This window comes from Pleurodeles waltl, chromosome 6, assembly GCF_031143425.1.
Source record: "Pleurodeles waltl isolate 20211129_DDA chromosome 6, aPleWal1.hap1.20221129, whole genome shotgun sequence".
Lineage (NCBI taxonomy): Eukaryota > Metazoa > Chordata > Amphibia > Caudata > Salamandridae > Pleurodeles > Pleurodeles waltl.
Genome location: NC_090445.1, coordinates 646,964,639 through 646,985,779, shown reverse-complemented (window position 1 = coordinate 646,985,779; position 21,141 = coordinate 646,964,639). Strand labels below are relative to the sequence as shown.

At 42.5% G+C, this 21,141-nt stretch overlaps 1 protein-coding gene across 1 annotated transcript in view; it reads right to left on the bottom strand.

Moving 5' to 3' along the window:
• Positions 1 to 3,155, bottom strand: part of MYBPH (myosin binding protein H) — a 147,347-nt gene extending 144,192 nt beyond the window's left edge. The window contains exon 1 of the mRNA XM_069238998.1: positions 2,792 to 3,155. Coding sequence (XP_069095099.1) covers positions 2,792 to 3,098 — 307 coding nt within the window. The 5' untranslated portion in view covers positions 3,099 to 3,155. The remainder of the gene's footprint in view (positions 1 to 2,791) is intronic.
• Between the last annotated feature and the right edge of the window lie 17,986 nt (positions 3,156 to 21,141).

Here is a 21,141-nt window from a genome sequence, read left to right as displayed (position 1 = left end):
CAAATTACGACACTCATTACATCGTTGATAACATCATTGATAATATCAATGTAATTTCGGCAGTAACACTTTTGATGAAAAAACTGTGCATGGTGGGGCGCGTTTAAAATGTGAACCTAACTACAACGTCCTTGTAACCTTTGTTTTTTTAAGTAAAGAGGTGTCAAATATTTGTAGCAGAGAGTGCATATGAAAAAACTGATGTGGATACATTAGAGGTTCTTAATCTGTGGTCCAGGGACTGTGACGCCTAATCAGGGGGTCCACGACAGCTTAAAAATTAAACATAAAAACAATACTAACAGTTTATTAAAGTGTGTATAAATAAAGAAGTAAACTATAAAACTGAAACATTTAAATTTTTCTGAAATTTTGAAATTGGAGGCTAAAAACTCAGCTGCTACCCTCTGATTGATTTAGGGGAGCAGCGCAAGTGTATCAAATAGAATATAGTATGGACAGTGAGTCGCCTCAATTCAGTTTAGAAAAACTCCAAATTTCCCTTTAAAATTACATTTTTGATTGTTTGTATATTTGTTTATGAGTCAAATAAAATATTTCATATTTTTTATATCTGGTTAATAAATGCTTGTTTATGTATTTTTGTGTATTGTTTTGCTGTTTGAATCATTGGAATTGCTCAGGCTGTGTTCTCCCGATCCCAGTAATGATTCAATGGAAGTCCCCAGACTCCAGTAATGATTACATGGCGGTCCCCTGATTCTAGTAAAAGGTTAAAAACCACTACCCTAGACAATTCCCAACAGTGATGAGCATCAACATAGGGGTGCTCTTGTGGAGTTGCAAATGAGTGGAATGAGGTATCTCTGACCACCGCCTAGCATCATTTCAGGATCCATAGAAGAGAAGCAGAGGGATACAGGAACATCTTCAGAAGGTGCTGGTGGCAGCGACTAATGGAGGACAGGAAAATATCTGCAGAATGCAACAGGAGAGTGAATGTGCCGGATTTGTGTGAAGCAAGGGATATACTTAAGTTACAAAATAGCAGTGTGTTACCTTGGTTTGATGGGGTGTGCAAGAAATCTCTCGGCGTTAACAGAGAGGGAGCCTCTGATGAGCCAGCAAGAAAGAGATATTGAATCTGAGGAGCTGAATATCACTGTGTCAAGCCAGAACATCTTCCTGTTGGGGCATCGAGATCTCTGGATAACCCAGACACAGATGGAGTCTATGCAGCTACAGATCTGATGGATGCCTCCAGGGATTGGAGTATTCCATTGCTTAGGGTCAGCTTAAGTGTCAAGGCTTGGGAAGTAGTCACCAACACAATTTTGCCTCATTTTGTGTCAGCAACGATTTACAGTAGCGGCTGGGAACCAAAATCAGCTCTGGCAAAAATGTTCAGGCCAGACCCACTCCTTTCCTCTCCACATTCCCAACCCCAACACCCTTCATTATCCATCTATTTTCTGTCTCTCCTTCTCACTCTCTCTTTCTATCTCTCCGCTCCTATCTCTTCTCCCTCAGGTCTCGCTTCATCCCCTGTCTCCTTTTCTTCACCTCTATCTCTTTCCCTCTCCTCTCGCCTTCTCTCTCTGTTTAAACCGCCCAGGGCACTGGAGTCAGTGACAAAGCTACCAGAGGTGGCTGATGCAACCCTCCTACTCTAGGAGAAAATGCCCAATAAGATAAATGGCCAGTCCGGCCCTGGCGATGTGGGGCATGAGCCTGTAGAAATAGGCGCATTTCCGTCTTGTTAAACATGGTCAGTGACACATAGCTTGGTTCTATAGCCATAGGACCCCCTGCTCTAATGTGTACTTATTTTAATAAAGAGATGTTCACCATGTTCCAGCTGCTTCTGTTCATGTTGGGGCGATATGCAAATGAGATCAGTCATTTTAATGGTGAGGTAGAAGACCATAGGTTATTTCCATGACGAGAGGTGGACGACTGTGTCAGGCATCATGTGAAGTCCTCATAATGTTTATTAGAAGATTTGTGATGAACATTGTTGTAATAATTTAAAGGGATTAAAACCCCAGAGTCAGATTCACAATGATGCTACCATAAGAGGGTGTGACTTTTGACTTACTCTTTCTAGGCTTAGTCCTGGGTTTCAGGAGTAGGCCTTGAGTATTCTTGCTTACTCCTTAATTTATGGAGTACTACAAGAGTAAGTCACAGCAAAATCATTGTGAATCGATAGCTATCAAATGCGAAAGCGCAGTATAGTGGCAAAATAGAGCTTGATCCACGCCGTCTCAGCGACAGAAAAACCATCAGGTCGTGGCCCGAGTCAGATAGTGACATGCTAAATCTGGTTTAGATATGCCTAATCCTATTAAAGACAATGTCTGATTTTCAGATCAGAGTGCTGCACGTGAAAGTCTATACTTTGCCTGAATATTCGCTGCAGTTTGTGACTATAAAAACACTAACTCGTGATTTCAGAAAAGGGAGAGCATGCACTGGTTACTGGCAGAGTACTGCAGCTAACGCTCCTAGTTTAATTACATTTTGAGCCGGCCCCTTTTTAAAAACCATCCATTTAGAGACCACAAAGTCTTTCCAGAAGAACGTATCTATTTTTGCCCCTACATTAGTGGCTAGCATATATTTTACGTGCGTAATGTCAAACAAGCATATGATGCTCTATAAAATGAAAGACTAGATTGATTTACGGATACACGTGTGCAATGCCTCAATGTCTGTGAGGGTGACTAAAACTGATTCTTGGGGATTCCACGTAACACATTTTCCATTTGCACCCACTTTGCCCTTTACAGTATGTCTGGTGGACCCCCAGCCCTCTTCCCCTCCTCACCATCCTTTGGTTTCTCGGGCTCCGCGGGAGGGGGTGGGGGCGCCGCCTCTGCTGGTTTCTCGGGCTCCGCCGGGGCAGCGCTCTCCGCTGGCGCCGCCTCCACTGGGGCCTCTGCCGGCTGAGCTTCTGTCGCAGGGGCGGGCTCTTCCACGGGAGCAGGGACAGGTTCTGGTGCTGGAGCAGGGACCGGCTCAGGCGCGGGCTCAGCCACCGGGGCAGGCTCGGGGGCGGGGGCAGCTGCTGGCTCCGCCGGCTTACTAGGAGCCTTTTTGGCCGGGGCCTTCTTGATTGGGACTTTGGCTGGCATGTTTGTACACTCTGCTCACTCTGCCACCGTCAGGACTTCAGCTCCAAGTGAGCTCCTTGGCTTTGATTTATATAGACACTCGCTGCAGCACTTCACCATCTGTTCTGCAGGGCACACCTCCTCAAAAATCCTATTTCTAGTCACAGAGGGCGCGCACAGTTCCCCGGACAAAAATAGACCCGGGTAGTGGGTACTATTTTGCAGATACCGAAGGAAATTCTCATCAGCACAGGTTTTCGATTCACGTTTCGGGCTCAGAATTCTTTCACTTTAAAAAATAACAATCGCCATGTATACGAATCTAGGCGCTAATATGAGCGCAATAGTGACAAGAGTAAACAAACAGCAGTACCCGCACAAACCATCACTAGTTTAACAACGTACAGCAGTATTGGCAAGTTCTAGCAAAAGCCATGCTGTGTACATGACAATAGGTACACAGACTTGGTTACATGTCGTATGTTCTATTAACGTCATAATTTTTTTGGCAACCTCTCCACTCCTCTTCGAACGAATACGACCAAAAGCAAATGAAAGAGTAATACATGAAGAATTATTGTGCAGTTAAGAGTAAATATTCCAGAATTTATTGACTCTACATAAACCTATAAAAAGAACTCAAATGAAGACACTTTGCGACTTGCTTTCTCAAGCTAGGACTACAGAACTGATTCAAATGGAAATTATTTCATAAATTGCTTCCTGCACCATAATCAAAAACGGAACATTGTTGATGTAAACCTCGAAGTAATCCGTTACAAAAGCAATATGTGACAGTGGGCGTTCTAGAAGTGAGGGTGTTTGTATTTTGATGGCCGAGTTTCTGTGTACAAATCATGATGGCAGGGTAGGTTGATAAGTGAGAGGATTGATGGGGAGTGAAGGGTTGATGGATGAACATGTGAACGGATAAAAGTGCAAATATAGACTGATGAATCAAAGAGTTCTAAGATGAATGGGTGAATGAAAGTTTGGAAGGATAATGCATACACGTAATTATGAATGAATGAATGAATGAATTAATGTGCTGCAAATTTTGCCTCAGGCGTAATTGTTAGGGACTATTGTCTATCATCATGAACAGACACATTTTGCAACCTATCACGCGATGAAATATGCTTTACACACTTTTAGGGCCCGATTGGAAGTGAGCCATTAAATTAGGTTAAAACACCTGTTTGCGTAGGGCATTGCAATCACAAGTGGCCTTATTTTTATGCACCTGGTAAGTAACAAGTGTGATAAAGATCACACACTGTTAAGTTTTGGCGGGTCAAAAGTTCCAGAATTTAACACGAGAAATGGGGCTGCATTTACTGAGGCATACATAATTTAGTGAGGTTAGAACAAAACTTTGCATGTTGTCCCCCAAAAAGTCACAACAGGTGATAATTGCCCCACCCCACAAATTTTAAATATCTCAGTATTTGATTTTTATCAGATGCAATAATTAGTGGTTGCAACCAGTCCCTGAATGTGTAAGTGAAAATACCTGAGGCGGGTGGGAGGAGGTTGAATAGTATTCAAAGAACAACACAGTCAAGTGGAAATTAGAACTTTATTACAGGCATAATAAATGAGAGAGGAGGGTGTGAGATAGAGGGGATTAGGGTTACTGAACAAGCACGCATGTGTGAGTTTTTTAGTGCTTACTGTACTGAGTGCTACTGCTTTACAGATTTGTAATTTCTTTTTTTTAGGGAAGGACCTCAACATCCTACTGCCCTGAGGCCATGCACAGCAGCTGGTATTGTACCATTAGGAGACTGTAAAAGCAGTAATTGTTAAGCTATTTTTCTTCGTTTTATAATGATTTTTGAGTATGATTATTTAACTTCTCCTTTTTAATTTGAAGCATGCCTCCTCGATCGATGGTAGTGTGCAAAGTTGCAAAGCTACATGTTTTGCAACTTTACATATTGTGTTCAAACTTTTGCCAGATTTGCACTGTTGTAGAGCGCGATAAGTTTAAAAAATCGAATACAAGGAAGCAAACAAGGAGCCTGAGTGACTCTGTTGGTGTTCCTTCTGCCACTCAGCATGGGGGAACAGGAATACTATTTGTAAGGCAATAGTACGAAACAGTACATTGATGGCAAATTAACTGAGGGAGGAAAGTTGTGACCTGGGTAGGAAACGGGTTACAGAATAGTTTTGTGTGGGATTACATTTGTTTACTTCAGTGGGTACTAATAATTATTGCATTTTTTCATCCCTCCTTAGGAACGCTACTGTCTGTAGAGATGCAACAAGGTGTCACTGGCACCACAGCTGTGCGACCAGGGATACATTCACAGGCCACTGCATGCCAGAAAGTTGGAAAAGATTGCAGAGACTATTACCTTGCTGAATTAAAAACTAGCCAGATTAATAAAACTGCCAGGTACCTTCTTGAATCTAAACTAGGAGCGGGGTGAATATTTACGAGACCAATATACTAGTTGGGTCAAGGTGGGACATTTTGACCTGCATGGGGTTGGCTGAAGTTTCCTGAATCCACCAGACTCACAGCATCAAGACAATATCGTCCTCTATCATGACCCGTTGCCAGGCTGTTTATGGAGGGCTGGGCTACCAGCACCCTACATATGCTGTAGCTTACACCACGTTTTTACCACCAGCATTGTCACTGCCACAGATGTCTCTATTCACTCCCAGCACTCTCATTCGCATCACCAGGGGACCTATCTGGAGTACTTTTCCAGAGTTTAAATAAGCTTATGGACTTCCTGCTATACCTTTATGCTGACTTTTAGCCTCTTGAGCCTATTATGAAATTCTTTTTTACGCCAGATCCATGTCGGGTTTTGTGAAAACCAGTTTGCTTTTGTTTAGACCAGTACCTAGAATTCCCTGTTCATTGCTTCCTGTCCATCCCTGTAGGCCAAAACTGGGTGGAGGAATTCAGCACACCTGTGGCTCACAGGTGCTAGCCTACTCACACCTGAGAAATGTGTTTATAGTGAGCTCTTTTAATCCCCAGTTTCCTTCAGTCCTGAGTTTGTCATTGTAGCAGTTTTCTTGTTTCACCGACTCCTTGTTTCCAGAGTTCCTGAACTATTGTTAACCCTTGCCTGCATTGCTTTCTTGTTTGCTGTCATTAGCTAGCACTATTTTAGTGCATCCTTGTTCCCTGAACTAGCGCCACCTGCAATGCGCTTTAATTCCTGAGCCAGCACTATTTTAGTACATTCTTAATCCCTTGAACATTATCTCTGTCTGTAGTTACCTTTGTCCTTGTACCTGCCCTTCTTTCCATTTACCTTAGTTCAGGTTTCTAGTTGGCTATCCTCCTATTACTGCTGCCATAGATTCCATTTCACTTGTGTGGTTTGTTACTTGCTTTCACCCAAGTGTGGCCTTTTGTGTTCCTTTCTTCCCTGTTACTCATTTTTCCTTGCCAGCTCCTTGCCTATTGTGGCTGTGTATCTTAGTTCTCCATGCTTACTGTTACCACCTTGTGTGTTCCTGTTTGATCACCAGCATTTATGGACACAGCTGATAACCTATTTGGTGTTTCCTGTTCACTGTGAGTATTGTATTTATGTTACTTTCATAACATCACCAAAGGCATAAACTCCACACACCATGTGTTGGATGCTGGCTATTAGTAGAGGTAAGTACACACCTACCACTAGCAATAATGCCCCCAAGGCAATGTTAGGTCCAGTCAAAGTCTCAAAACATTAGCCCCTGGCTCAACTCCTGGTAGCTTGGCAACGAGCAGGCAGGCTTAACTTAGGGGAGAGGTATGCAAAGCATTTAAATGCACCAGTACAGTAAATAAGTAAATCACAACACAGAATAAAAATCCCACACCAATTTATAAAAATAGGATATATTTTTATCTTTAAAATGACACCAAAAGAACAAATTTCCAATATAGGGCACAGGGATTATGACATTTTAAATATTATAAAAACATGCTTTCTAGTGATTAGAAATCAATAGCACCCACTGGGGACATCTGGTCACGCTTGACTGGAACAAAGTCAAAGTTTGAGGCAGACTGCGATGAAACCCTGCTCGGATACATTGTGCAGGAGGCCTGGGTCAAAAGTGTACCTTCGCACTGAGAAACGTTTCTGGAGCTTTTATCTCTAGATGTCATGTGGTCCTTTCCAGCAAACTGATTTCGATGCAGCATCTTTGGACTGCGCTTCCACAAGGTCCCAATAAAATCCTGGAAGTCTAGAGCTCCAGAGCTTTCAGCAGGACAAACCTGAAATTCAGGCCAGGTCGCGGTTGAAGGTAGTTGGCTTGACTCAGGATGTCAGGTCGTCCACTTATGGAGCTCTTTCCCAAAGTTGCTCCAAACGTCTCCAAACTTCTGGAACATCTTCCTGAAGTCCCTCTTGAGAGTGTAAATGTCCAAACCATAAATCCAAGGGTCTAGAACCTCTGCAATGGTCCTTGGAAGTTTAGGACCACAATTCACCTGGCCAATCCATAAAAGTCCACTGGACACAGTCCAGGCTGGGGACTTTTGTGATAGTTGGTGCAGGCAAGCTCTGTTAGCCTGTTGCTATCAGGGAGTCCACTCCTGAGTCCTTTCTGAAGCAAGGCAAATTACTTAGGGCTGTTGTTCCAGTGTGCAACAGGAGCACTACTTCAGAGTGCCGTCCTATAGGTGGCAGACCAGGGTTCCGACAGGGCAGTCTTTCTTCTTCTTGTGGGATAACCCGAGCTGCCTGGGAGAGCCATGTCAGCAGTCTGTATGGACTGACAAATAGGCTGACAAAAGGCGGAGCTAGGCTTCCTCCAGTAGTGACTGAACCATCTATGAGTAATAATCACTTGCCAAATTTCAAAGATGAGGGTAAGCTTTCGGGCATCGCCGAGAAGGAAGATCAAATTCAAGTTTGGGAGCTAGCACAACTAGTCGGCTTGATCAATAAGCTGAAGTCCAAAGGGGTAGCTGGACCAAATGGACTTCCGAATGCAATCTTCAAAGCCGACCCAGTATATTGGGTGCAGTATTTTCTGCCACTCTTCAACTCTATCGTCCACATCAATCGGATCCCAGAATCATGGAGAGGCAGTATAATACATACCGTCTATAAAAGCGGAAATCCCGCTCTGCCGTCAAATTATAGGCTGATAGACCTCACTGATGTAGAAGCCAAGCTCTACAGCTCATGTTTGTTGCAGCACCTTCAGACCTGGGTCGATGAAAACAAGCTACTCCCTAGGTTTCAAACAGGCTTCAGGGCAGGTATGGGAACGTCATCAAATTTAATCGCACTTTCCCTTATAATGGAAAAAGCCAGCTACAGGAAGCTGGGCCTTTACGCATGTTTTATTGATCTCAAATCAGCCTTTGACCGGGTCCCCAGGGAAAAGGTTGTGGTCTAAGCTGGCTAAATGGGGTATCCCTCACAACCTACTGAGGGCCATTATAGATCTCTACACTGACACCTGGGTCCAGATCAAAGCTGGAGATGGTTCAAGATTAACAAATAGAATACAGACACAATCTGGCCTAAAACAAGTTTGTGTTCTGGCACCAATCCTCTTTAACCTATATCTGGCAGATCTTGCTGGCATGTTAGCACAAGTGAACAGTCTTCCCCGGCATTGGGTTCAGAGAAAATTCCTTTGGTGCTTACAATATGCAGATGACATCATTTTGCTGAGTCATACCCCTCAAGGTCTGCAACTGAGTTTAAAACAACTTTATGGCCGAGCAAGGCCTCGAAATACATCTTTACAAAGCTAAACTGATAAGGTTCCTAGGGACAAACTATATACAATTTAATTGGTACCTGGGAGAGGAAAAAGTGGAGATGGTGCAGTCGTATAAATATCTATGAGTTCATCTTGAACCACGCCTAAAATGGAAGCGCCAATTACAGTCGATCAAAACAAAGGCCAACTCATTAACATATAGCTTTAACCTGCTTAAAAAGAAGCTGGCTTGCCCAAACTGGTCCCATCTATTAAAGATCATGTCAGCACAGCTGCTTCCAGCTATTTCTTCTGGGACTGAAATATTGAAGGGCTGGGAGATCTATGCATTGAACAACAGTCAAGTCAAAACATACAAGGCTGTTTTTAATATCCCAAAAAGTGCACCCCCCGGCCTAGGTCAGACTTGAGATGGGCTTAAAAAATCAAAGTTTCCAGCATCAGGGCACCTTTCTTAAAGCATCATGGAGTTTATGAGTGGCAGAGAATTCCTCCTTACTCTACTCCTACTGGCAAGAAGTGCAGGCGCAACAACTTAGTAACAGGAAAGGAATATGGGGAAGCTACTTAAGCCAGGTTATCATTAACCTGGGAATGGAAGGAGTATGGAAACGTCACATGGGGAAGTCCGAATTTAACAGATTAGTCAACATTGCTGTTAGTACACTCTCGCTCATTACAGACAAAGCCTTTCTGGGCAGACAATGGCAGGCCTGGGCAGTCTTGGGGTCTTATTCAACATTGTCCCCACAGGAGTATTTAGTTGAGCACTTTTATTTTCATATCAAACATCAATTCCTGCTAAATCGTATGGGATTCTTCGACAACGACAGAAAATCGTCCATCCTGAAAAGGCCAGTATATTGATCTAAACTGCCGCTTGTTCGGCTATAACCAGGAATCATTACTGCATGCCTTTTGCATTTGCCCCGCTCTTGGTCTGGAAAGAAGAAAATTGTTAAAACATGATTTCCTAGTTAATAATATCCCCTCATGTAGACCTACGGTAATAAACTGGCTTAAGGGTGAGTCAATTCCATTTTGCTGTAGGGGGTTTAACATTTTTACAACTACTCCGTAAGAAACTGAATAATTCAGCCTTGGGGCAATTGCTTTAGGATAATTCTTAAAGAATCAGCTTAAACGTTTTATTATGGTTGTAAATGATTTTTAGCTCCCAACTTTTTAATTGTTTTATTATTAAGTGTCAATTTTACGATTTGTAGCATGTGGCCATGTTTTATATTGCAATGTTTTTTTATTAATCGAGCAATAAAGTATTTGATTTGATTTTATTTCTTCTTGTGATTTCAGGCAGCAGACCTGAGTTGCAATGTAGCCCAGACCTATTTATTCAATCATCTTGGGGACAAGCAGAGGGGCACCCCTATTCAATGAGATGCAGGGTCTCACCAAAAAGCACAATAGCTTCCATCAAAGTGTGGCATTTTTCTTGTCCCATAAAGCACTGCACTTTAAAATCCAAGATGGATAATTTCTCTCTAGAGGAGCAATACCTAGCTAAATCAACCTACCGGTGTGGCTCATTTCCATTAACACTTCCTGTCCAGACCATCTGCAACTTCCATTCCTGGGGCTGCTATCTGTCTGTGGGGTACAAGTTGAGAGGGCAGGCCATACTAGCATTTCTTACTGTTGTGCTTCCTTTGAAGCCAGGTTTGATTTACCCAGCCCCATTCCTGGCCTGGCCTCTGCAGCTGCAGAAGTCCCCACCTCATCAGATAACCTCTGCTCAGTGCAGGTCACTTATCACCTCATCAAGGAAGCCGGGCTATTCCACGTTAAGGCAGACCAATCAAGAGAGGAGCCTAGCAAGCTGGATTTTGGCTTACAGAAAATAAAGTCTTATAACTTATTTTCTGCATTAGCTATGATAAATTACACAGTGGCAAGTTGTTGGATTCATTATTACCCATCGTTTGAGTCATTGAATGACACATTTAGCTCCTTCCTAACATTATTTATACCTATATATAAAAATTCCAGTGTTAGCCTATGGAGCTACATATTTACAATGGGGAAAAATTAAATGGGCAGTTTTTCCCTCACCAGGGCATGTAAAACATATTTTATAATGCCCCTCCTTATAGTTACATGGCACCCCACCCCTGGGGCACCTAGGAGAGACCTTCGGGTGACCTATATGTAAACATCAGGTAGATTATCACTTTGGAAGTACCTTTAATTACAAAGTCAAATTTGCATCCATTTTACTTTTTAAAGACAGCCTGCAAGTCAGGGTTGTCTTTAAAAATGACAGCAGCCAACACAGCAGTGAACAGTCCAGTGCAGGAAATATAATGGGCCTCTAAACCTTCCTGCCCTATTATATATTAGGGACTTGTAGGTGGTTTGAATCCCCCTTGCCTATTTACTAGGGACTTATAGGAGCCTGTCATTGCCAATTGTAATTGTACCACACTACCAGATACCTTTTGATCAGAACACTGGCCCTGGGCCTGGTTAGCAGAGCCCAGGGTACAGTCAGGGTCAATTACCACCAGTATCAGTCAGCAAAAAAGGGGGCGTGAACATGCTAAAAGGATGACTTTCTCACAACCTGCCTTAGCATGTATGTCCTGTGAGTGGGTATTGGCAGTGAATATATGTAATAGCAAATGTGGATGAGGAACTTAAGGAATTTCAATCTTATTGTGTGGGGTTCCTGAGAACTTTACCCCACATTCCTTTTATTGGTAATATTGGTATATGCCTGTCTTGCACATTCCAGGTGTTAATTGTTGTTAGACATTGGGCCTGTAGATGGCAGAGGTATGCACCCTGCCCAAGTAGGGACCACAGTCCCAGTCAGGGTAAGTCACATCACAACCTAAATTATCCTCTGCTCACCCTCCAGTAGCTTGGCACAGAGCAGGCAGGCTTGACTTAGAAGGTAATGTGTAAAGTATTTGTGCAATAACTCATACAGTAACACAGTGAATACACCACAAAAAGTACTCCACACCAGTTTAAAAAATAGCTAATAATTATCTAAATAAAATAAGACCCAAACAACAAAAATCCAGAGGTCTAAGTAAGTCTTAATCCATAGGAATCAATGGATGTATCTCTTTAGAACAAAGTACCTGGGATGCATTAAAAATAACGACAAACAGGAGGTGATGCATCGGAAAGTAAACCGATGCTTTGATTTTTCCAGCACAGCAGAGAGTTTGCGTCAATTCTTTCCTGGGCGACAAGGTGATGCATCGATTTCCGGATGTACAGCCTTGGTTCCTTAGTGCTGTGCGGGGATAATCTGACACCCAGGTAAAATGTGTAGAAAATCCAAATGTGCTGTGATGAAAAAATAGGCGCTGCGTCGATTCGGAAGGTGTTGCTGTGATTTTCCAGCCACAAGACAAGCACTGCATCGATTCTGCAGACGTTGTGTCGATTTTGCAGTCATTGCTTTGATATTTCAGCCAAACTGAATTTTCTCTCTCAGGTGCAGTCTTTGATGGCCCTGAGACTTCTTAACAGGAGGCAAGCTCAGACCAAGCCCTTGGAACTCACCAGTGGAGGAAGGCAAAGTCCTTCAAGGGAGAAGCAGGCAGCAGGGCATTGAGCAGGAGAGCAGTCCTTTTAGAAAAGTAGTCCAGATGAGTGCTTTGGGCAGAACGGCAGTTCTTCTGACAGAGTGCAGTTGTAGGTCCATAAGTGTCTGATTTTAGGGGGACACAGACCAAGTCTATTTACACCCAAATGTGCCTTTGAAGTGGAGGATGCTTCAAAGAGTGGGTTTGAAGTGCACCAGTTCCCCTTTTAACCCAGTCGTGTCTGTCAGGAGATCTGGGGGGGTGATCAGTTCTTTGTGTGAGGTCAGGCCACTATCCTTTCAAATGTAAGTGAGAGCTCCTCCACCCTTCCTACACAGGAAGACACATCAGTCCTTTCTTTATGGCTGTCTGGGTACAATACACAAGGGGAGCTGTCAACCAGCACAGACTAGACGTGAATTGGAGGCATGCTGTAAGGCACAGAGAGCAGTAAGTGCAGAGAAATGCCCTCTTTCTAAAAGTACTGTCATGGAAAAGGAGTATGGCCTTTAAAACAGCGAGTCTAGGCCAATCAAAATACACAAAAGAAACAAGCGCCAACACTTTAAAATACTTAAAAAGAATTATTACTCACAATGAGAAGGGAAAACCAATTACCTCTTACAGGCAACACACACGATTGGCTACATTATTAGTATTATGTTGCAATGTCAAGAGACCCCTGCTTTGGTGGTAATCTATTTACAAGATGGCAATTCCTACTGATCAGATATTTATACTGGAATGTGTTAAGGGCATAGTGATGAGATCTGTTGCCACTCTTTCTTTTAGTACTATATGTGATTTTTTTTTTAGCAGTTGTGTTTAGGTATTATGTGTCCTGAAGAGAACTCTTGAATCTAGTGGGTTTGAAACGCATCGACAATAGGGAGCAGTGGTGAGCGCTATTAAAGAAGATTAGGCATTCAGGGATAATTCAAAGTATGGTTTTGTAATGCACATAATTCCTGATTGAGCTATCACAAAGACTTATAATCAGTGCCTCTGTGCTGTTTTGCTCTTTAAGGAGGAGCCAAAAAATGTTGTGAATGAGTTAGGCTCCGAGTTCCCTCTTTTTCAAATTAGTGCAGAACCTGAACTTTATTTTTTAATGGGATGTGTTATTGTTAGTTTTTGAATTTCTATTATTGCCATGTGTTTTTGATGTAAGTAATGTTGGCATAGTGCCAATTCTTTATATGAGGTAATTGTTAATTTCTGTTTTTGTTTTTCTGTGTGCGACAAATGTTTTCCAATTAAAGTTGTTTTTCTTGATAAATGTTATGAATTGATACCAGTGAGTGGTAATTGATTTTGCCTTCTCATTGTAAATAATAATTCTTTTAAAGTATTTTACAGTGTTGCTCATGTTTCTTTTGTGTACTTTCTAAAAGTAGCATTTCTATAATAGTAATGTTAAAAGCAGTAAGCATGATTACTCACTACCACTCTAACCACACCAAACATGACAATGCTACTTCCCTTTCAGTTCATAAACTACCACTTAAAAGTATACAAGGGAATTTCCAATGCTGGCCTATAAGAGAACTAGGCTTCACAATAGCGAAAACGAGTTTGGGAGGTTTTCACTACCAGGACATATAAAACTTACAAGTATATGTCCTGCCTTTTGCTTACATAAGACCCTGCCCTATAAGCTAACTACGGCCTACCTTAGGGGTGACTTATGTGTGATAAAGGGGGAGTTTAAGGCTTGGAAAGTAGTTTTAAATGCCAAGTTGAAGTAGCAGTGAAACTGCACACACAGGCCTTGCAAAGCCATGCCTGAGACATGATTAAGGGGCTACTTATAAGGGTGGCACAATCAGTGCTGCAGGCCCACTAGTAGCATTTAATTTACAGGCCCTGGGCACTTCTAGTGCACTTTACTAGGGACTTATAAGTACATTAAATATGCCAATTGGGTAGAAGCCAATGTTACCTCCCTGGTGCGGGTCACAACCAGTGGCCGACAACAGGGAGGGGGTTAAAAAATCCTCTGGTGTGTCACACTGGAGGATTTTTTTTCTATTTAAATACCCTTGCGAGACACGAAAGTGCATCCATGTCTCCCCCGCCCCCTCACCCGCCCCTTTGTGACACGTCACAATTTGTTTTCCCCACCAGAGCAGGAAGCGGAGGTAAGGCCGCTTCCTGCTCCGGTGTGAAAACGGGCCCTTTCTCCCCTTTCAAACAAGGCCTTCCTGAAACAGGTTCCTGGCCCTCGATTGCAGCACACCTGTGATCGAAGGCCAGGAATCCCCACTAGACACCAGGGAATTCACATGGTGGGTCGTCCCCCTCTGGAAACGGGCGACCCCTGGGGGCATACCTTTTAAAAAAACAATAAGTTTACCCCAGGGGTAAAAAAATATAAAATATATATGATATATACAGGGAGTGCAGAATCATTAGGCAAATGAGTATTTTGACCACATCATCCTCTTTATGCATGTTGTCTTACTCCAAGCTGTATAGGCTCGAAAGCCTACTACCAATTAAGCATATTAGGTGATGTGCATCTCTGTAATGAGAAGGGGTGTGGTCTAATGACATCAACACCCTATATCAGGTGTGCATAATTATTAGGCAACTTCCTTTCCTTTGGCAAAATGGGTCAAAAGAAGGACTTGATAGGCTCAGAAAAGTCAAAAATAGTGAGATATCTTGCAGAGGGATGCAGCACTCTTAAAATTGCAAAGCTTCTGAAGCGTGATCATCGAACAATCAAGCGTTTCATTCAAAATAGTCAACAGGGTCGCAAGAAGCGTGTGGAAAAACCAAGGCGCAAAATAACTGCCCATGAACTGAGAAAAGTCAAGCGTGCAGCTGCCACGATGCCACTTGCCACCAGTTTGGCCATATTTCAGAGCTGCAACATCACTGGAGTGCCCAAAAGCACAAGGTGTGCAATACTCAGAGACATGGCCAAGGTAAGAAAGGCTGAAAGACGACCACCACTGAACAAGACACACAAGCTGAAACGTCAAGACTGGGCCAAGAAATATCTCAAGACTGATTTTCTAAGGTTTTATGGACTGATGAAATGAGAGTGAGTCTTGATGGGCCAGATGGATGGGCCAGTGGCTGGATTGGTAAAGGGCAGAGAGCTCCAGTCCGACTCAGACGCCAGCAAGGTGGAGGTGGAGTACTGGTTTGGGCTGGTATCATCAAAGATGAGCTTGTGGGGCCTTTTCGGGTTGAGGATGGAGTCAAGCTCAACTCCCAGTCCTACTGCCAGTTCCTGGTAGACACCTTCTTCAAGCAGTGGTACAGGAAGAAGTCTGCATCCTTCAAGAAAAACATGATTTTCATGCAGGACAATGCTCCATCACACGCGTCCAAGTACTCCACAGCGTGGCTGGCAAGAAAGGGTATAAAAGAAGGAAATCTAATGACATGGCCTCCTTGTTCACCTGATCTGAACCCCATTGAGAACCTGTGGTCCATCATCAAATGTGAGATTTACAAGGAGGGAAAACAGTACACCTCTCTGAACAGTGTCTGGGAGGCTGTGGTTGCTGCTGCACGCAATGTTGATGGTGAACAGATCAAAACACTGACAGAATCCATGGATGGCAGGCTTTTGAGTGTCCTTGCAAAGAAAGGTGGCTATATTGGTCACTGATTTGTTTTTGTTTTGTTTTTGAATGTCAGAAATGTATATTTGTGAATGTTGAGATAATAATTCTGCACTCCCTATATATATATATATATATATATATATATAAAACATGATACCTTAAAGTTCATTAAGGCAACCAGCACTCTGCGAATGGCAAAACAAAGGTTTATTTAAACAAAACAGGAACGCGTTTCGGCGTGACCGCCTTTGAGGTTGATAAAGGCGGTCACGCCGAAACGCGTTCCTGTTTTGTTTAAATAAACCTTTGTTTTGCCATTCGCGGAGTGCTGGTTGCCTTAATGAACTTTAAGGTATCGTGTTTCATGTCAGACGTGGTGGTGCGCGTCCAATCCTAGCACCATTGGCGTTCAGGTGCGGCGAGGGAAATGCCAAATGAAGTGTTGATATAAATATATATATATATATATATATATATATATATATATATATATATATATATATATATATATTTATTTTTTTTCAAATGAAATTGACAGGGAATCGCCCGTGTGAAGGGCGACCGCCTGTAGGGGCAATTCTTTTTTTAATAGTTGCATGGTTATAGTGGCCCCCAGGGAACCCATACAGCTATTAAAAAAAAAATATATATATAGATATATATATATATATATATAATATTTACATATATATATATATATATATGTATACACATACCTACATAGTATATCTATAAACATAGGTATGCATATATATATATATATATATATATATATATATAGAGAGAGAGAGAGAGAGAGAGAAAGAGAGAGAGAGAGAGAGAGAGATCACTTATGTCAATGCGTGTGTGGTGTCAGTGGGGGCTGCATTCGGCCCCCAGGAAAACCACACCCACATATAAAAGTAATCTCTCTCTCTCTATATATATATATATATATATATATTATATATATATATATATATATATATATTCGCCACCAGTTCTCTTGCAGTTGCAGCTTGTGTCTTCAAAGCAATGCACATACTGCAAATGACACGTTTCAACTGTACCTTTTAGCCAGCAATAAAAAAGTCAAGTAACTCTTGTGATTATGTTTCTGCTACAAAAGGATCTGACTTTTGTATAGTGGCAGTTTTGATGCTATAAAGTAAAAGGTGTGTCAGTTTTATTGATCAGTTAATTAAAACAATTACAAATTCGAGTATGAAAAAAATCATGTGATTCAAATTATTTTTAAAACAAATAAAATTAAAACAATAAAATAGTCTCATTTGTGACATAAGAAATGCTTACACACGGTTAGCTCCCTCGTGAGCTCTGCTATCTATTCAGCTTTCTGGGCTAGCAGCCTCCTGAGAGCTGTCACATACTTTGCACATCTTGCCAGAGCCCAAGTTGCGGAGTGTGAAAAGCAAAGGTTAGATACCTCCACACAGGACCGTGCACCCTGCGCCAGCGCCAGAGAAATTATTAGTTGTCTTCTTTTGTGTGCTAATTTGGGACGGCAGCACAGAAGGTGTAGACAGGTTTCTCTGTGGTAAGAGCAGAGCCTACAGGCGTTTTTTTGCCCATGTGCGGACCAAGAAGGATTAAAGTCCTTAATTGGGAGGACTAATATTCGCATGTAAAGGATTTGATGCTGGGTGCCTGCGTTTATTGCTGCTAGGAGGTATGGCTGAGGGGCTCAGACCAGATAGAAATCACTTAGCGCTGGCACTGTTGTGGGTGATTTAGTTAACGACAAATCAGACTCTCGTGAGAGTTCCTTTGCTCTTTTGTTAATCGATAAAGTAGCGCAGAATGTTTATATGCCTACTGCAAAGATCAAATCTGTTTTTTATGTAAATAGCTGAGTAGATTAGTAAAGCCAGCCATTACCTGCACCATAATGCAAATGAATTGTATGTGCGAGGGGGGGCTATGGAGAGATGAAGAGCACGTTTGCTGGGTGGTAGTGAGGGAATCCAAGAAGGAGGTCATGGGAGTGGGAGCACCAATAATGATTGTTGGACTGGGCGCCAGAGGTGCTAAAGACTGTGACGATTGGTATGTGACAAGGTCTGAGACAGCAGATACTGAGACAGCATCTGAGGGGATAGGACAAAGGCGCAGACTCTGGGAGTGATTTTTCCGGCATCTCCTCTTCCAGTGATTCTGAGGGAGGTGATGAGGACAGTCCTGCTGTCCCTTCGCAAGCACAGTCTGTACAGCGGGACAATAGTGGGTTAGCCCAACCCAGAGAGCAGGTGCACGTGGCAGCAAGCACATAGAGCATGCTCTCTTGGGAGCTCCCCAATTTAATTCAGCCCCAAATTCCACCGCCCAAATCGTACTGTAGAGGCATCAAAATAATCTATCACAAAACAACCTTTTTTTGTAAGGCAGGTACCTGCGTTTTTGGTCCCAGGCTTGGCGGCCATATAGGGAAACCTACCAAACACAAATATTTCTGGAAACTAGACACCCTGGGGAATCCACTGAGGTGTGACTTGTGTGGATTCCCTAAAGTTTTCTTACCCAGAATACCCTGCAAAGGTGAAATGGTGAATAAAAACTCTATTTTTTCTTTCATTTCTCTCACACAAACTACAGGAATATGCTGGGATCCACAAAATTCCTACCACCCAGTATTTCCCCACCTGTCCTGATAAAAATGCTACCCCACTTGAGTGCCTATACCTATTGCCTGCGTTAGGAATGGATCACCCCAGGGAAGGACTAACATTGACGGTTGTGTGATCCATTCCTGACACGGGGATCTAGGCCTACCCACACAAGTGAGGTACCATTTTTATCGGGAGACTTTGGGGAAGGAAATTTGTGGCTCCTCTCAGATTCCAGAACTTTCTATCACCGAAATGTGAGGAAAAGGTGTTTTTTTTGCCAAATGTTGAGGTTTGCAAATGATTCTGGGTAACAGAACCTGGTGAGAGCGCCACAAGTTACCCCAATCTGGTTTCCCCTACGTGTCTAGTTTAAAAAAATGCACAGGTCTGGTAGGTTGTCCTAGGCATCGGCTGAGCTAGAGACCAAAATCCACATCTAGGCACTTTAAAAAAACTCGTCAGTTTTCAATGTAAAAGTTTGATGTGTCCATGTTGTGTTTCGGGGCCTTTCCTGTCGCGGGCTGTAGGCCTACCAACACAAGTCAGGTACCATTTTTATCGGAAGACCTGGAGGAATGCTGGGAGGAAGGAAATTTGTGGCTCCTCTGAGATTCCAGAACTTTCTATCACCGAAATGTGAGGAAAAAGTGCTTTTTTTTCCAAATGTTGAAGTTTGCGAAGAATTCTGGGTAACAGAACCTGGTGAGAGCACCACAAGTTACCCCACCCTGGGGTTCCCCTATGTGTCTAGTTTTTAAAAATGCACAGGTTTGGTAGGTTTTTCTTAGATACCGGCTTAGCTAGAGACCAAAATCCGCAGCGAAGCACTTTCCAAAAAACACATCAGTTTTCAATGTAAAAAGTTGATGTGTCTATTTTGCATTTTGGGGCGTTTCCTGTCACAGGCTAGGCCTGCCAACACAATTGAAGTACCATTTTTATCGAAAGACCTGGGGGAATTCTGGGTGGAAGAAAATTTGTGGTTCCTCTCAGAATGCAGAACTTTCCATCACCGAAATGTGAGGAAAAGTGTTTTTTTTGCCAAATTTTGAGGTTTGCAAAGGATTCTGGGTAACAGAACTTGGTGAGAGCCCCACAAGTCACCCAATCCTGGATTCCCCTAGATGTCAAGTTTAAAAAATGTATAGGTGTGCTAGGTTTCTCTAGGTGCCGGCTGAGCTAGAGGCCAAAGACCAAAGCTAGGCACTTTGCAAAAAACACATCAGTTTTCTTTGGGAAAATGTGATGTGTCCAAGTTGTGTTTTGGGGCATTCCTGTTGAGGGCACTAGGCCTACCCATACAAGTGAGGTACTATTTTTATCAGGAGACTTGGGGGAATGCTGGGTGGAAGGAAGTTTGTGGCTCCTCTCAGATTCCAGAACCTTTCAGCACCGAAATCTGAGGGAAAAGTGTGTGTTTTGCCACATTTTGAGGTTTGCAGGGGATTCTGGGTAACAGAACCTGGTGAGAGCCCCAAAAGTCACCCCATCCTGGATTGCCGTAGGTGTCTAGTTTAAAAAAATGCACAGGTTTGCTAGGTTTCCCTAGGTGCCGGATGAGCTAGGCAAAAATCCACAACTATGCACTTTTTAAAAAACACTTCAGATTTCAATGTAAAAATGTGATGTGTCCATGTTGCGTTTCCTGTCACAGGAAGTAGGCCTACCCACACAAGTAAGGTACAATTTTCATCAGGAGACTTGGGGGAACACAAAATAGAAGAACAAGTGTCATTGCCCCTTGTCTTTCTCTATATTTTTTTTCTAACTGTAAGACAGTGTGTAAAAAAGAAGTCTATTTGAGAAATGCCCCGTAATTCACATGCTGGTATGGGTACCCCGGAATTCAGAGATGTGCACATAACCACCGCTTCTCAACGCCTTATCTTGGAAATACAAAGGTTTCCTTGATACCTATTTTTGACTTTTTATATTTCACCAAATGAATTGCTGCATACCCGGTGTACAATAAAAACCCATTGCAAGGTGCAGCTCAATAACTGGTTCTGGGTGCCTAGGGTTTTTTATGAACCTACAAGCCCTATATATCCCTGCAACCAGAACAGTCCAGCAGACATAACGATATATAAAAGTTATAGAAGAAAACGTGGACATAAATGGTTCTTTTTTACCTCAATGTCAATTTTTGTTTTATTTTAGTTGTTACTTTCTGTAGGAAAACCTTGAAGGATCTACACAAATGACCCCTTGCTGAATTTAGAATTTTGTCTACTTTTCAGAAATGTTTAGCTGTCCGGGAGCCAGCATTGGTTTGACACCCATTTCTGTCACTAACTGGAAGGAGACTGAAAGCACAAAAAATAGTAAAAATGGGGTATGTCCTAGTAAAATGCCACAATTGTGTTGAAAATGTGGTTTTCTGATTCTAGTCTTCCTGTTCCTGAAAGCTGGGAAGCTGGTGAGTTTAGCACCATAAACCCTTTGTTGATGCGATTTTCAGGAAAAAATCACATGCTTTCTTCTGCAACCCTTTTTTCCAATTTTTCTGAAAAAAACAAAATGTTAGCTATATTTTGGCTAATTTCTTGCTCTCCTCAAGGGGAACCCAGAAACTCTGGGTACTTTTAGAATCCTTAGGATGATG